The following is an 18143-nucleotide window of genomic DNA, read 5'->3' on the forward strand; positions in this document are numbered from 1 at the left end:
GCAGCCTTTTCAAGGCAGAGGAAGGACACTCTGGCAGAGCTACCTAGTCTGGGTAGCTGGAGTCTGCCACAGGGTAGGACCCTGAGTACTGGTGCTGTCGGGCATCAGGGGTGGCTACAGGCTGTGGTCACTTTCCAGCAATCAGCAGGGAGGAAGCAGGACCCATTTGGCGGAGCTACCCAGTCGGGGTAGCCGGGGGATCCGTCACAATAGATATATACAGATATATATATATAGGAATATCTCTTTAAAAATACATAGAACATATTCTGCTATGTGCAGAACATTGGAATGTGAAATATTTACAGTAAATACACAGTTAAACATATATATATATATATATATATATATATATATATATATATATATATATATATATGTGTGTATATATATATATATATATATATATATATACACACACACACACACACACACACACACATATACAGTATATTGTACTCAGCAAAAAACCTGGGTGCAGTCCTCAAAATTTCAGATACACGGATTGGCAAGAAGGGAGGGCACTCACAGGGTTTGACAATAATCAATAAAGTTTATTGAACATACATGGCATATTTATGCGAAATGAGTCATAGTCAATGTTTCGGCTCCTATAATGAGCCTTCTTCAAGACAAATTTTTAAATCTATAAAAAAAAAAACTGAAAAAAACCAGTATTTATAAAGTGTATGATATGTGATGACAAACAACAAACGCACCCACCACCACCCATAGGTAAAATCAAATAATAATAAATTAGGTCAAAACCCCGGAATGTCAAATGATGGGTAAACAGTAATAGATCTGGGAATAAACACACGTAACAATCTCCAAAGAAGGAATCTAGCATGGTAATAATAGCATGGAGATTAAGACAACTGTCTTGAATCCAGGTATAGGAAAATGCTAAACTGAAAGATATACAGGTAGCCCTCAGTTTATGCCGGGGTTAGGTTAAAGAAGGAATGGTTGTAAATTGAAACCGTTGTAAATTGAAACCCAGTTTATAATGTAAGTCAATGGGAAGTGAGGGAGTTATGTCAATTTTGAGAGGGGCCTGGAACCTAAGTAATCTATAATACATTATTTTTAAAGCTTTGAAATGAAGACTATAAATGCTAAACAACATTATAAACAGTATCAAATATTCACACAACACAGAATATATCATCAAACTAAGTTTAATGAACAAAAAAAATTTCTACTTGCATTTTTCTGCATACAAAGCAGTAAGGTCTCTGCATTGAAACAGTAGCATACACTGTTAGCTAATATCCAGATATTCTATGCATTCCATGCTGGACTGATTTTTTTAGGCACCCTGACCTTCAAGCAGCTGGGCAGAAAGATGTAAAGTTTCCCTCATGGCTGCTATATCTTATTCCTTTGACAGCTCAATAGGTCTGGTCTGGTCTGTGTACACTGATTCATTTCAGACCTGTTAAGCTTGCATATCTTTGCTGTAACACAAGTGGACAGCTCCACCTACTGTCCTGTCCTTATTTTAATCAATGCACGCTGCTTCTCAGTGCTTTTCAATAGCAGTCACATGACTGAAAAAAAGGGCGTTATTCTGAAACGGCGGAAATTGAACCGGTGCAAACCGAGGGCCATCTGTAAATAAATCAGCCATCTGGGATCCAAAATAGAAAATATAAGTTACATGCACGTTGCATGCAGTTGCATGCAAGGCCAAGCCGTATTGAAGTGTGATCCTAAACACACCTAGGTCACCATAAAAATCCTGTCTAAGGCAAACAATAACACCACTAATTCAGAGTGAGGACAAATGAGGATACAAATTAATGCATTGAAATGGACAGGCCAGTCAAAAAGTAAATATAAATGTCACTCAAAGATAACTGTGAGAATCGCCCACATACATAGGGGCCTATCTATCAAGCTCCGAAAGGAGCTTGACGGCCCGTGTTTCTGGCGAGTCTTTAGACTCGCCAGAAACAGCAGTTATAAAGCAGCGGTCACAAAGACCGCTGCTCCATAACCTGTCTGTCTGCTCTGAGCAGGCGGACAGACATGGCCGGAAATCAACCCGATCGAGTACGATTGGGTCGATTGACACCCCCCTGCTGGTGGCCGATTGGCCGCGAGTCTGCAGGGGGCGGTATTGCACCAGCAGCTCTTGTGAGCTGCTGGTGCAATGCTGAATACGGAGAGCGTATTGCTCTCCATATTCAGCGAGGTCTGGCGGACCTGATACGCACTGTCGGATCAGGTCCGCCAGACCTTGTTAAATAGAGGCCCTTATGTTTATAACAGCAAATTCAATACGCTGCAGAACTAAACTTAGCTTGTCACAGTCAAACCCAAAGGGTAAATACATAAAGATAGCCTGGCCCATAATGATTTGTGCTCAAATGGAGGCTGAGGTATACAATAAAATGAGATGATACTTAGTACAAAGAGTGAGCCGTATGCTCACAGTGTAAAGTATCAAAATTCTTAAACAATGCATCCTGTGAACAGAAATATATGTACCCAGGCAGTGCTACATTGTTAACCAGCAAGCTACATGGGACTGTAACAGCAATAAACATTGCAAGACTGTGGCGGCTATAATATGCGTCAGAAATAAAGTAAAAACATGCGAAGACTCCAACTACATTAATGTACTGACAGTTATGCAAAAACTCTGGGGTCGGAAAACATGATAAGGCCCGCATGCACAAACAGCAGTGCCTAACGTATATAACAGAAAACAAATCAGTCCTTGAAGCAAGTAAACTATTACACATTCACACAGAACACAGTGGGCATTGTAGCCGGAGCCATAGGAAGCTAAACAGCACCATCAGATACAAATCATATCAACTTAAACCAGCTGAAATAACATACCTTAGAGCGGCTGAGAAGCTGTGCTCCCAGTGGAAAAGTTGAACAGATATTGAAGGAGAGCGCACAACGCCCTTAAGTAGCAAGATATAGAGTGCCCTAAGTGAATTCAGCTGTTAAGTCAGACCGTGTGCAGCCCAAGTGCTAGCAGCTGTAAGGGAAAAAGCAACATCATGTGCAACCAATTAGCAAATACAGTCCCTAAGTTTAATAGTAGAATGCAAAAAAGAACCACTAGGGTATCACACTAAGGACCATAAATAAATGCTGGCACAACTGTAACGAAACACCAAATCAATACCTAATGAGCTTCGCACAGCAAACAAGAAGGGAAAGAGACACAAACGTCTGCACACTTAGCAAGAGTGCTCAGTCCAGGACACGCTGCCACAACAGCTCAAAGCATCACACTAATGAACGATCTCGTAGCTCTACGTTTGTCTGACCCGTAGGTCTTTACAATAGGCCACTGCCTGACAATAAAAAATTAAATCTACGAGTTCATCCCAGCCCGTAGGCATGTAACCCGGGCATAGGAGAATTATAAGGACCATATCTTGGTCAATGCAGACAAAGCAGGGGAAGCCCCAAGTGGTACTGTGGGGGCAACTTTCACCTAAGATAAACCAGACCACATAAAGAAATTACTCAACAGATACAAGTGCCTGTAGGGGGGAACCAAAAGCAACAAGGGAGACATGACGTTCTAGACCATGATAAAATGGATGGTACTAAGTGGGCTGGCAAGAGGAATAACCTAAGTAGCCCCGGGCAAAACTAGAGTATAAAGATAGTACATGAGGAAGCAAGAAAACAACCATAAACCTATGACTCAATTAAAAAGCAATTAAGAGAAACAAGATATTCAAAGAAGAAGAACAGGATACCCTATCACACAAACCAGGACCACCCGACACTACCTATGGGTCAGGGAGGGTGCATAAACTGCAAACTGTTACATAAACCAAACTCTCAGGTGTTTAATAGGTAATGATTAGAAAAACAAGGAATAATCAATATGTGCATTGAGTCCATTAGGTGACAGAGTGTTGAGGCGATAGATCCACCTAGTCTCACATCTCAAGAGCTCCAAGTCTCTGTCGCCACCCCGTTTGTGGGGTGCAATTGTATCAATAAGCATGGCTCTTAGTGTGGAAATGGGATGTTTAAGCTCCAGGAAATGGTGGGCAACAGGTTGATCAGAGAAACCATCTTTTAGTGCTGCTCTTATAGCACTCTTGTGGTTCCCCAGCCTTTCGCAGAAAGATGTGCTTGTCTTTCCTACGTAATAGCAACCACATGGGCATGAGAGGAAATACACAATGTACTGAGAGGTGCACGTCAATCGGTGTCTGATGTTGTAAACTTTATTGGAACTGGGATGGTGAAATTTCGGGCCTGATAATAAGGTGCTGCAAGTAACACAGCTACCACATTTATAACATTGATTCTTCGTTGTGGATAGCCAAGTTCCTCCTTGTTGCCATGGATCAGTTTTCATGAGAAGGGATTTAAGGCTGCGCCCACTTTTATGCACCACTCTAGGAGGCGGAGTTTGAGAAAACCGAAGAGTGTGGTTGTCACTAATCAAGTGCCAGTTTCTTCAAATGAGGTCACGGACTTCAGTCGTGAGTGGGGTGTAATCCGTGATGAAGGATATGGTCGTATTACTAGGTGTTTCTTTCTCAAATTTCTTCCTTTGTATCAAGGACGTCTGGTCTAGATGCATGATGTCAACTAAGATCTTATCAATCATACCAGGGCTATACCCTCTTTCTAAGAACTTGTTCTTCATATCATTTAGTTGTTCCTTTCTGAGTGTGGGATCCGAATTGTTACAGACCACCCTGAGTAGTTGGGATTTTACTATGCCCCTCTTCAATGGTGTAGGATGGAAACCGGTGTATTGCAGCAGTGTGTTGCGATCCGTAGGTTTGGAGAAGAGCGTGGTTTTTAGAACACAACTCTCAGCCGTGGCGCATTTAAAGATACATAAGTCCAAAAAGTGAATACTGTGTGTATTCGACTCAATTTTCAAAACTATAGATGTTTCCGCATTGTTCAGGTATTGGATCCATTTATCTAGTTCATGTTGTGACCCTCCCCATATTTATATACACATAGACATCAATGGGGAGAGAGTGTTAGAAAAAAAACACTTGAAGCGTGGAATAAAAAGCTCCATAACGCAACCCCTAATCTGCTGCCCCTTGACATCTCCGACACCGAAATAAAGTTATCAACCCCTAATCTGTCGCTCCTGACATCGCTGCCACTAATAAAAGTTATTAACCCCTAATCTGCCGCTCCTGACATCGCTGCCACTAATAAATGTTATTAACCCCTATTCTGCCGCTTCCCAACATCGCCGCCACTACAATAAAGTTATTAATCCCTATTCCCCCGCACCCCAACATCGCAAACACTATAATAAAGCTATTAACCCCTATTCCGCAGCTGCCCTATATCACCGCCACTAGCCACTAAATAAAGTTATTAACCCCTAAACCTCTGGCCTCCCACATCACCGCCACTAAATAAACATTTTAACCTCTAAACCAGCTCCCACATTGCAAAAAAATAAATTAAACTAGTAATCCCTAAACCTAGCAACCCCCTAACTTTAAATTAAAATTACAATATCCCTATCTTAAAATAAATAAAAAAACTTACCTGTGAAATAAAAAAAAAACTAAGTTTAAACTAACAATTAACCTAATATAACTATTATACTAAAATTAAAATAACTACCAATTAAATAAACTATATTACACATTAAAAAAAACTAACACTACTAAAAAAAATTAAGACTAAAATTACAAAAAATAAAAATACTAAATTACAAAAAATAACAAACACTAAATTATGAAAAATAACAAACGAAATTTTCTAAAATAAAACCAATTACACCTAATCTAATAGCCCTATAAAAATAAAAAAAGCCCTCCCAAAATAAAAAAAAAACCCTAGCCTACAATAAACTACAAATAGCTCTTAAAAGGGCCCTTTGTAGGGCATTGCCCTAAAGAAATCAGCTCTTTTATCTGTAAAAAAATACAAAGACCCCCCCAACAGTAAAATCCACCACCCAACCAACCCCCCAAAATAAAAAACCTAACTCTAACAAAAACCTAAGCTACCCATTGTCCTGAAAAGGGCATTTCTATGGACATTGCCCTTAAAAGGGCATTCAGCTCTTCTACATTGCCCTTAAAAGGGCGTTCAGCTCTTTTAAAAAAAGATGTCCGGGGGACGTGTCCGAGCAGCAACTGTGGATGGTCGCATCTTCTTAGTGCTCCTGCTTAATATCCAACAATCTGCCGGTGTAGGATAACACACACCTAGATTACAAGTTTTACGTTACGGCTTATAACGCTGAAAATATGGCATTTTCAGCGTTAAAACAGCACCGCAGCTATTATGCGTGTTGTCGGTATAGGTGTACCACGTTTTTCATGGGATTCCCATAGCGCCGGTATTATGAGTTTTGCGTTCTGGCTAAAAAGTGAGCGTTACAGCCTAAAACGACAAGATCCGTACCGTCATCTAAAGTCAGTAGTTAAGAGTTTTACGTTACAAAGCTGTTACATAAAACTCATAACTAAAGTGTTAAAAAGTACACTATCACCCATAAACTACCTATTAACCCCTAAACCGAGGCCCTCCTGCATCGCAAACACTATTATAAATTTATTAACCCCTAATCTGCCGCTCCTGACATCGCCGCCACTAAAAATTTTTATTAACCCCTATTCCGCCACTTCCCCACATTGTCGCCACTATAATAAACTTATTAACCCCTAAACCACCGCCCTCCCGCATCGCAAACACTGTTTAAATATTATTAACCCCTAATCTGCCGTCCGCCCACACCGCCGCTATAATAAACCTATTAACCCCTAAACCGCAAGCCCCCACAACGAAATATACTCAAATAAACTATTAACCCCTAAACCGAAAGCCCCCCACAACGAAATACTGTAAACTAATTTAAACTAGTAACCCCTAAACCTAACGACCCCCTAACTTTATATTAAAATTACAATTTCCCTATCTTAAATTAAATTAAACCTTACCTGTCAAATTAAAAAAATATATTTTATACTAACAATTAAACTATTATAATTATTAAATTAAAATTAAACTACCTACCAATTAAATAAAACTAAACATTAAAAAATACTAACACTAACACTAAACATTAAATTACGAAAAATAACAAACAAATTATCAAAAATCAAAAAGAATTACACCTAATCTAATAGCCCTATTAAAATAAAAAAAGCCCTCCCAAAATAAAAAAACCCCTAGCCTACAATAAACTACCAATGGCACTTAAAAGGGCCTTTAGTGGGGCATTGCCCCAAAGATATCAGCTCTTTTACCTGTAAAAAAAATGCAAACACCCCCCCAACAGTAAAACCACCACCCAACCAACCTACCCAAATAACAAAACCATCTAAAATAACCGAAGCTAACCATTGCCCTGAAAAGGGAATTTGTATGGGCATTGCCATTAAAAGGGCATTTAGCTCTTTTACTGCCCAGACCCTAAACTAAAAAAAAAAACACCCAAAAAACCCTTAAAAAAAAACTAACACTAACCCCCGACTATCCACTTAGAGTTGTTGAAGTCCCTCTTGAAGGATCTTCATCCAGTCGGCGAAGTCATCATCCATGCGGCAAGAAGTCTTCATCCAGGCGGCCTCTTCTATCTTCACCCAGCCAGCGAAGTCCTCATCCAGGCGGCAAGAAGTCTTCATCCAGACGGCCTCTTCGATCTTCATCCAGCCGACGCGGAGCGGGTCTATCCTGAAGACGTCCGGTGTGGAGCATCCTCTACATACGGTCGCCGCCGTACACTTCAATGCAAGGGACGCGATTCAAGATGGCGTCCCTTGCATTCCTATTGGCTGAAAAATTTGAAACGGCCAATAGGAATTAGGGCTGCTAAAATCATATTGGCTATTCAAATCAGCCAATAGGATTTAAGCAGCTCTCATTCTATTGGCTGTTCCAATCAGCCAATAGGATTGAGCTCTCATTCTATTGGCTGATTGGAACAACCAATAAATTGAGAGCTCAATCCTATTGACTGATTGGAACAGCCAATAGGATTTTAGCAGCTCTAATTCCTGGCTGACTTGAAATCTTTCAGCCAATAGGAATGCAAGGGACACCATCTTGGATTGCGTCCCTTGCATCGAAGAATCAGTATAGGGCGGCAACCGTATGAAGAGGATGCTCCGTGCCGGATGTCTTCAGGTTGGACCCGCTCCGTGCCGGCTGGATGAAGATCGAAGAGGCCGTCTGGATGAAGACTTCTTGCCGCATGGTTGAGGACTTCACCGCCTGTATGAAGATAGAAGAGGCCACCTGGATGAAGACTTCTTGCCGCATGGATGATGACTTCACCGGCTGGATGGATCCTTCAAGTGGGACTTCAACAACTGTAAGTGGATCATCGGGGGTTAGTGTTTTTTTGGGTGGTTTTTTTTTTCTAGATTAAGGTTCGGACAATGTAAAAGAGCTAAATGCCCTTTTAAGGGCAATGCCCATACAAATGCCCTTAGGGCCTAATGGGTAGCTTAGGTTATTTTAGATAGTTTTTTTTATTTGGGGGGGTTGGTTGGGTGTGTTTGTATTTTTACAGGTAAAAGAGCTGATATCTTTGGGGCAATGCCCCACAAAAGGCCCTTTTAAGGACCATTGGTAGTTTATTGTAGGCTAGGTTTTTTTTTATTTTGGGGGGGCTTTTTTATTTTGATAGGGCTGTTAGATTAGGTGTAATTCTTTTTTATTTTGGATGATTTCATTTTTTATTTTGTGTAATGTATATTTTTAGCCCTACAAAAGCCCTACAAAAGGTTCTTTTAAGGGCCCCCCAAAAGACCCTTTTAAGGGCCCTTGGTAGTTTGGGGGGTGGGGTTTGTATAGTGTTAGGGGGTGTTTGTATTTTTTTTGGAGCAAAAGAGCTGTTTAACACAGGGCAATGCCTTACAAAAGGCCCTTTTAAGGGCCCCTAAAAGGCCCTTTTAAGGGCCCTTGGTAGTTTATTCTAGATTAGGCATTTTTATTTTGGGGTGTTTTTTTAGGTTTAGGGTTAGGGGTTAATATTTTAATTTAGGTTGTTGCGATGTAGGGGGCTGGCGGTTTAGGGGTTAATAGGTTTATTTAGTTAATAATAAAGTTTAATTTAGATCTAGTTTAATTATGTTAAAGTTAGGGGGGGTTAGGGTTACGTTAGGGTTAGGGTTACGTTAGGGTTAGGGTTACGTTAGGTTTAGGGGTTAATAGTTTAATTTATGTTGTTGCGATGTGGGGGGCTGGCGGTTTAGGGGTTAATAGGTTTATTTAGTGGTAGTGATGTGGGAGGCCAGAGGTTTAGGGGTTAATAGCTTTATTTAGGTGGCGTGATATCGGGAGCGGCGGAATAGGGGTTAATAACTTTAGTATAGTGGCGGCGATATCGGGAGCGGCAGATTAGGGGTTAATAATTTTATTTAGGTGTCGGCGATATCGGGAGTGAAAGATTAGGGGTTAATAACATTAAGTAGGTGTTGGCGTGTCAGGGGCAGCAGATTAGGGGTGTTTAGACGTAGGGTTTATGTTAGGGTGCTAGGTTTAAATTGTATTTTATCTTCCCCATAGACATCAATGGGGCTTCGCTACTGAGACTTTTTTTTTTGCCGGCTCTCCCCATTAATATCTATGGGGAAAGCGTGCACAAGCACCTCAAACACAGCGCTTGTTTTGGGCGCGGTATGGAGCTTAAAATCTCCATATTGTCCGCACAAGCAGTGTTTTTTTAAACTTGTAATGGCACCGCTATAGGGGGTTAAATAACGCAACTTTTGTGGCGTTCTTTACTTTCCCTATAGCACTCAAAACTCGTAATCTAGCTGACAGTGATCTAGCACATAAATTGACCAGTACTACTGGAACAACTGATAGAACAATAAAATCTAAGTCATTTGCTGTATTTCTGATGCCGGAACACAAGATTGGGCAATAAATATCTGGAGCGGAGGCTCAAAACAGGAAGCTACCTACCTCGGTTTACCGAGGTTACCTGTCAGGACTGGATACAGCAGAATACGAATTTTCCACACTCTCACGGTTTCACAAAGTAAATAGGCTCTTTTTGACACAGAAAACCTAAAGCTACCAAGAAATCCATCACTGCTCAACAAACATGGCTGCCGAGAAAGAATCTAGCTACCTGTACTGTTTTAACGATATCCTGGAAAAGATAGAACATCGCTTTACGGACCTAATACAGAGGGCCCCATTTGACTTTCTAATGAAACTACAAATGCCTCAGCTTAACACGGGGATTAAGTAAGAAGATGTAGAGGCGATATCTATGGAGGACAGAGCCGCGGCAAAGGGTGCTCCCGCGGTTCCCTCCCTGCTGAGCAAAGAAGAGACATAAGTGACATAACTTTACATTCGAAAAAAGGGATTTATACTAAGCACGTTGCCTCAGCTCTTGAAAGAAAAGTGATAGTAATGCTGGTGCCCCTTTCGCGGTCTACGGCCGAGCCAGGGCTGGGAAACCAAGTATCAACTATATTAAGGTAATAACAAAAACTAAACCTTAAAAGAAAGTTTTAGATAGTGTGTTATATATTTTGTACATTAGGGTATGTACTATATATTCCTGACCAGAGTGTGATGTATAACAACTTGATAGGAGTGTATGATTATAGTCACTTAGGACATTTAACATAGATTTTATGAGCAGGGATATAACTCTTTGTGTCTTACCTAGTTATACAATTTCTTTGCATGATTATAAACAGTAGCTGTTTGCGTCTGTGAGCCGTGTGTTGGCATAGTAACCAGTCCTGACTTATGCATCTACATCAATTTTCTAGAAACGAGTAGTTTCATATTATTTTCTTCGCACATGATGCTGTTTGTTCCTATGTAAACTTTTATGTATGTTTTATGTTGAATATTAACCCCCTTGATCTTATGTAAGCACCAGAACAAGTCCAAGATAGCCTGTATCACTGTTTTAGGGGACTGAAAAAGGAGGACTATCAAAACTACTGTACAATTATAGTCAGATATGACATGATTACATGCTGTATTGAATTTACTATATAATCTGTATGCATCCTTTTTCGTCAATAAAACAAAAAAAGATGTCCGGACTTCAGAAATTGTAAGTGGATCGTCAGGGTTAGTGTAGTTTTTTTTTTTTAACCTTTTTTGGGTGGGATTTGTTTTTTAGATTAGGGTTTGGGCTTTTTTTAAAACAGCTGAATGCCCTTTTAAGGGCAATGTAAAAGTGCAATGCCCATACAAATGCCCTTTTCAGGGCAATGAGTAGCTTAGGTTTTTGTTAGAGTTCGTTTTTTTTTTATTTTGGGGTGTGAGTTGGGTGGTGGGTTTTACTGTTAAGGGGTCTTTGTATTTTTTTCTACAGGTAAAAGTGCTGATTTCTTTAGGGCAATGCCCTACAAAAGACCCTTTTAAGGGCTATTGATAGTTTATTGTAGGCTAGGGTTTTTTTATTTTGGGGGGGGGGGCTTTTTTATTTTTATAGGGCTATTAGATTAGGTGTAATTGTTTTTATTTTGGATAATTTTGTTTGTTATTTTTCGTAATTTAGTGTTTGTTATTTTTTGTAATTTAGTATTTTTATTTTTTTGTAATTTTAAATATTTTTAGTAGTGTTAGTTTTTTTCAATGTGTAATATTATTTAATTGGTAGTTATTTTAATTTTAGTATAATAGTTATGTTAGGTTAATTATTAGTTTAAACTTAGTTTTTTTTAATTTCACAGGTAAGTTTATTTATTTTAAGATAGGGATATTGTCATTTTAATTTAAAGTTAGGGGGTTGTTAGGTTAGTTTTGCGATGTGGGGGGCTGTCGGTTTAGAGATTAATAGGTTTATTTAGTGGCGGTGATGTGGGAGGCCAGAGGTTTAACAGTTAATAACTTTATTTAGTGTCGTAATCTAGGTGATTATTAGTAATTATTTGCATAAAGCGCCTTAAAATAACTTATTCTTCATGTACGCTAATCCCATACTGCGTTAGACCTCCAGTGTGAGAGCATATTCACATTCCAATGTTCTTCACATAGAATTTTGTTTTTAAATATATATATATATATATATATATATATATATATATATATATATATATATATATATATATATATATATATATGTAAGATTCATTTACCCCCTTAAGGACCGGGCATTTCAGACTAAGACTTCCCCAAAAGACCAGAGCATTTTTAGCATTTTTGTCATGACTACATTTAAACAGAAGTAGAGCTTTGTTTTTTTATTTACCTATAAAAACTATATTTATTTTTTTAGTAGACAACCAAAAGTATTGATCTAGACCCATTTTGGTATATTTCATGCCACCATTTCACCGCCAAATGCGATCAAAGGAAAAAAAAAACGTTTTTCACAAACTTTGGGTTTCTCACAGAAATGATTTACAAACAGCTTGTGCAATCATGACACAAATTAATGTAAAAGCTTCTCTGGGATCCCCTTTGTTCAGAAATAGCAGACATATATGGCTTTGCCATTGCTCTTTGGTAATTAGAAGGCTGTTAATTGCAGCTGCGCACCACACGTTTATTATTCCCAGCAGTGAAGGGGTTAATTAGGTAGCTTGTAAGGTTAATATTTAGCTTTAGTGTAGAGGTTAGCCTCCCACCTGACCCCTCTCAAATGGCTCTCTTCCCTCCTGTCACTGGTCACCCCCGTCTTATGTACTGGCAGACAGTCTGCCAGTATGCAGTTTTAGACCTTTTTTTTATTTTGTATAATTTTTATTTTCTTTAGTGTTGGATTACCCCCTTACCTTCCCATCTTCCTGATCCCTCCCATAAAGCTCTGTAACCCTCCCTCTCTAACTAATTTGCACCATCTTAGGTACTGGCAGTTGTCTGCGAGTACCCAGTTCCAGTTATCTATCCAACCTTTTTTTTTTTATTATTCTGTAGTGTAGCTGCCCCCCCCCTCATTATCCTACCCCTCCCCCTCCCAGATCGATTCCCCACCCACTAATTCCCATCCACTAGAGGATATCCCTCTCCCTCCTCCCCCCTCCCGGCAGCACTAAGCATTTTTTTCTGTAGCGTAGCGGTCCCACCCGCACCACTTATAATAAAGCTCTATATAATATATAATAAGTATAGTATATAGATTACATGTCTCCTGTATTGTAAATTTCACTTCAGTCAATTCTGAAGTGCATTGCATGGGTTTTCATCGGGTTTTTAAGTTCAAACACATTTCAAATAATTTGAAAATTTCACAAACAACATTTACATAAAACTTTGGAATGCATTTGTGACATGGAAACTCTGCATTGCTAGTATTAAAAGACTTGCAAGTCTTCAGTTCATGTTAATAGATCATTTTTAGTTTTATGAAAGTTAGAAACAGTTTAAATAATGACACAAGTAAACTATGAAATGTGTCCAAAAATGAAATACAATAATTTAAATGTTCATTGATTATGTTTCAAACATATTACGCAGTCATCACCAATACCAAATTAAGCATCTATCATCTAATACTTAGATACTTAATACTTACACTTGGCAGTGTATTTTTGGTTTTCATTACCTAATATATGCTCTAATTTACTTACATAAGGTGCACCTCTGCGCTATAAACCTGACCACCTGATTCTTGTGGTCTGTTCAATATGCTGTGTTGCTAATGTACTTTTATGAGATAAATTTCTGTATTAAACAACAAAACAACTCACAATAGCATCCATAAGTACTTACAGAATTATATAACTCCTCCAATCTCAGTATAGTTAGAAATCTGTGCATGCTTACTCCATTTTCTATCAGAAGTTTGACAAATTCAACTCTGTCCATAACAAGAGCATCGAGCATTGCTTGCTCCAAAGGGCCACACTGCAGAGAAAAGGTCTATTAATACCATGTACATACATTGTTTTTGTACCATACAGTGGGTTGTCTGCTAGGATTTATTAAGATAACAAAATAAATTAATAAAATCTCAATGTTTAAAAAGAATTAATGATTTATTTCCTGTCGATCTAACAGATAACTACCACTGTCCTTCTTCTTGACCAAGAAAGAATGTCAGCACTGGTGCTACAGAACTAGATAAAACAAAGCCAATGCAATTGATAAAGTACACTTTATTTATTTAGTATACCTATTGTTTAATAGTAGAGCAACAACTTCTGAAACAAAATACTAACATACTTGCCACTGTTGTCCATGTATAAAGATATGATTTTTTGCAATGTCAGGCCTGTTCCATGCTATTGCCAGGGCAAGCTGGTCAACAGGAGAAGAGTTGGTGCCTACAAATAATGAAAACAGTGTTGACATCATGTCATGCGCATATAAACTATATTATAAAATGTTACTTGATGACCACTATACTCAAGATGCATAGATCAGACTATTACTCCTTGATACATGATAATGTGGAGGATTATTTCTTCATGACACATAATGAAATTACCAGTGTCTTAATAAGACTTTCAGTTATAGCAGAAAGAGATATTCATGTATGATCAATCATGTCAGTTATTGGCAATACTAGAAAAACTTGAGGGCTGCTTACAATTGCATATAACAAAAAAGAGCTTAGGTGAGCTGTTCCATTATTTTTTAGTATTATTATTTATTCATGTAAATTGCAGACATTCCTCATTAATATACAAACTCTACAATAAGTAGATATAGAAAAATGTTTGTTATATGCATCTATAATACAGGAATGAAGTACACTGCTAGTCTACTCGGGGGGGGGGGGGCATTTGAACTCTAATTCTCTTGAGATGCATGTTCTGTAAAAAGAGCTAGGCATAGCATATTACAACTGAGTATTAGAGATATTAATTACTATACTACTGCATAGCATATTACAACTGAGTATTAGAGATATTAATTACTATACTACTGCATAGCATATTGCAACTGAGTATTAGAGATATTAATTACTATACTACTGCATAGCATATTACAACTGAGTATTAGAGATATTAATTACTATACTACTGCATAGCATATTACAACTGAGTATTAGAGAGTATAAATTACTATACTACTGCATAGCATATTACAATTGAGTATAGGAGAGTATAAATTACTAAATTACTGCATAGCATATTACAACTGAGTATAGGAGAGTATAAATTACTATGGTACCACATAGCATTGTACAGCTGAGTATTTTTTACTGTTGCTGTATATACAGTAGGTGATTATAACTGGTTCAATAGAACTGAAATATAAGGTATTATAAAAAAATAATTTAATTTTATATAGAATACTGTACAATTATATATATCTCCCTCTCTGCTCCTGTAAGTTACTTTAGATTTTGACCTGCCTTTCCCATGTCCTCATTATGTTCCTTTCTTTCTATATACGTGATATATTCAATGAATCTCCTAATCCTTTACCTGCTCTCTCTTTCTTTTAATCTTGTTAAAGGTACATACATTTACTGTTTACAATATACATAATTAATCATTTTATGTGGAATTACATTTCTTTAATGATTAAGAGAAAGCAAACAATTTTCAAAAAATGTACAATTTACTTGTGTTATCAAAATAGTTTCATTCTCTTGATATTCTTTGTTGAAGGAGCAGTAACGCACCACTAGGAGCTAGCTGAACACATCGGGTGAGCCAATGACAAGAGGCAGAAATGTGCAGCCACTAATCATTGCTGCTTCTAAGTTTACCTAGATATGCTTTTCAACAAAGGCTACAAAAGTAATGAAGCAAATTAGATAATAGAAGTCATTTAGAAAGTTGTTTAAAATGGTATGCTCTACCTGAACCATGAAAGAAAATGTTTGGGTTTCATGACCCTTTAATTTCTTTCATTATTTCTGGTTCTCTTTAACTTTGGTGTGGACCTTCTGCTTTCAAGTGTACACATGACACGTATATAGTGTGCATAAATAATATACCTTTTAACAATGCTGTCAGTATTGCAACATCAATATCCTGATATTTTTCAGACTCAACATGAAATACAGTAATCTAGAAAATAAAAAGAGGGCTAGATCAATCCACAGTGATTTATTACAATTGTCTTACACTAGTTGACATATACTGACATTCTGTTCATTGTAAATCAAGATCTAAGATTATGGGTAGCGAGTCTTGGCATCGGCCATGTTAGGCAGCAATATCAGAAGCTCTTGGACTGATTTAGATAATCCACCGATTATCTGTGGAATTTAATAGCATCCTTAGAAAAAAGGCTACTAATACATACTTTAAGATCTGCTGAGTCAAATATGATCAACATTGCTAGGTATATGATTCCAGAGCCCTGATCCAGAACATCAAGGTTTTGGGTGCTGGCCCTTTTGTGAGACCTCAACACCCCTCCTCCAGTGATCCGGGTAGGGCAGTCGTGTACAAAATTCTATTTGTTCAGACAAGTACCTGCTTCAAGATATTATCTGTGAGGGAAATCCTTGATACCAATAGATGACAGTGATGAAAGTGATGACAATAATGAAAGTGAGGAAAGCTCTGCTCTATCTTCTGATGTGGCTATGGAGAAGCCAGTGATGCCAGCGGTTAGCCCACACTTCTCTTAAAAAGATGAGGATAGCTAGATTTGCTCCAAAGATTATGATAGTTTCGTATCCAGTTAGTAATCTAAGGCAAGGGCTCATTCATCGCCTCCCCATAGGCAGGGTGGTTTGGCCTTCCATGACCCACTTACTTTCTTAACTTAATTTCTACCTAGATGAACTGATGACAACTTTTCCCATATTTTTCCGCAGGTTGAACTTTATTTTACATATATTCTCTCTAGCATGTTACAATCAGTTTGGTGGTCTGTGAGATGATTTTGTAATACTTTGAGGTTTTCTTGCCCTGCATTATTCTCACTGTTTTTACCATGTGTGAATAATAGTGCATTATCATGTCAGTTGGTATATAATATAAGGTTACGGTTTCTGAATATGTGCTGCAGCTTTTAACTTCTATCTATATTTCTTGAGTTCACTTCTAATTCTTTATAGTTAATTGGAATATGCCTCTATTTAATATTATCTTTGCTCACATATATTATTTTTGTTTGCTTTGAAATATTGGAACAATCTTGATTTAGTGGCAGTTCTATATTTTTATCATATGTAACTTTGATGTGTATTGGTTCACTGTATGGTGGGTAGGAACAACTTGAATATGCTCTTTGTAATATTATATTTGCTTCCACGGGTTACTTTTGCTTGCTCTAAATGATTAGAGCAAATTTGATTTAGTTACAGCTTTTATTTTTCTTATATGTAACTATAATGCGTACATGCCTACTGTGTTGTTGGCGGCAGCTGATTTATGCGTATTGTGCTAGACCCTATAAAATTTCTGCCAATTGACTTCAATTTTTCCCCTGTGGATATTTGATTCTACTACCGAACTATCAGCGGCCAGGACAGTGAGGGTAGAGTTAGTCTACATTAAGGTTTTTATTTATTCATGAAAAGGTATTTAGAGCTCAGGGGTACTCTTCCCTTCCGTTTAGCACAGACACTAGCAATTGTACAGCTTATAACCAAAGGTTATATCTTTACTATGTGTAGAAATGTAGGTTAAGCTAATTTAACTTCCCCTCTGGCCGTTGTACACTCAGCTAGCCCCAAAATTACAATTCCACAATGTTTAATAGTTGGTCCACATTTTTTTTTTGCTGAGTATACAGTGTTTAGGGCACATTCTATGTTGCTGAACTCATTTAGTATGTCACTAAAATATTTGTTTATCAACTCGTAGCCTGAATCAAGAAGTGACATCTTAAACTGTTAACAAACCATGGTTGACATTTACCCTCCAAGGTTTTTTTTTGCGTTTAGTACCTTCACCACATAATTGGAATTAGAAAGCAAGTGTATGAGTGTTTACAATTATATTTAAAACTTACTTATCATTTAGTAGTCACTCTATATAGTACATTTTGAATCTTAATACTATTTGTTCCTCATTTGTTAGTTTGTCATTTCTGCTATGTATGTAGTATGCATATCATATGTATCTATATCCAACCAGGATCTTCAGTGCCCTATCTTAGCTGATAGACTATACTCCATTATATACTTTAAATAGCACTCTGTAGACAACAAATAGTTTTATAAGGGTATACAGATCTTTTTATTATTTTTGTGTTCATAGGTGCGATGACTTTGCATTTTGGATTATGTTATATATACTATAATTGCACCTTTTTCTGTTTGATCAAGTCTCAATAAAACTTATTTAAAAAGAAAGAAAAAAAAGCTCTAA

At 37.7% G+C, this 18143-nt stretch overlaps 1 protein-coding gene across 1 annotated transcript in view; it reads right to left on the reverse strand.

The window, feature by feature from the left end:
- The window catches only part of LOC128664510 (transient receptor potential cation channel subfamily M member 7-like), a 288636-nt gene that overhangs the window by 202139 nt on the left and 68354 nt on the right, over positions 1-18143 (reverse strand). Inside the window, 3 exon segments of the mRNA XM_053719331.1 lie at positions 13630-13764; positions 14083-14183; positions 15812-15884. Of these exon segments, the coding sequence (XP_053575306.1) occupies positions 13630-13764; positions 14083-14183; positions 15812-15884 (309 nt within the window).

The sequence above is a fragment of the Bombina bombina genome, chromosome 6 (assembly GCF_027579735.1).
Source record: "Bombina bombina isolate aBomBom1 chromosome 6, aBomBom1.pri, whole genome shotgun sequence".
Lineage (NCBI taxonomy): Eukaryota > Metazoa > Chordata > Amphibia > Anura > Bombinatoridae > Bombina > Bombina bombina.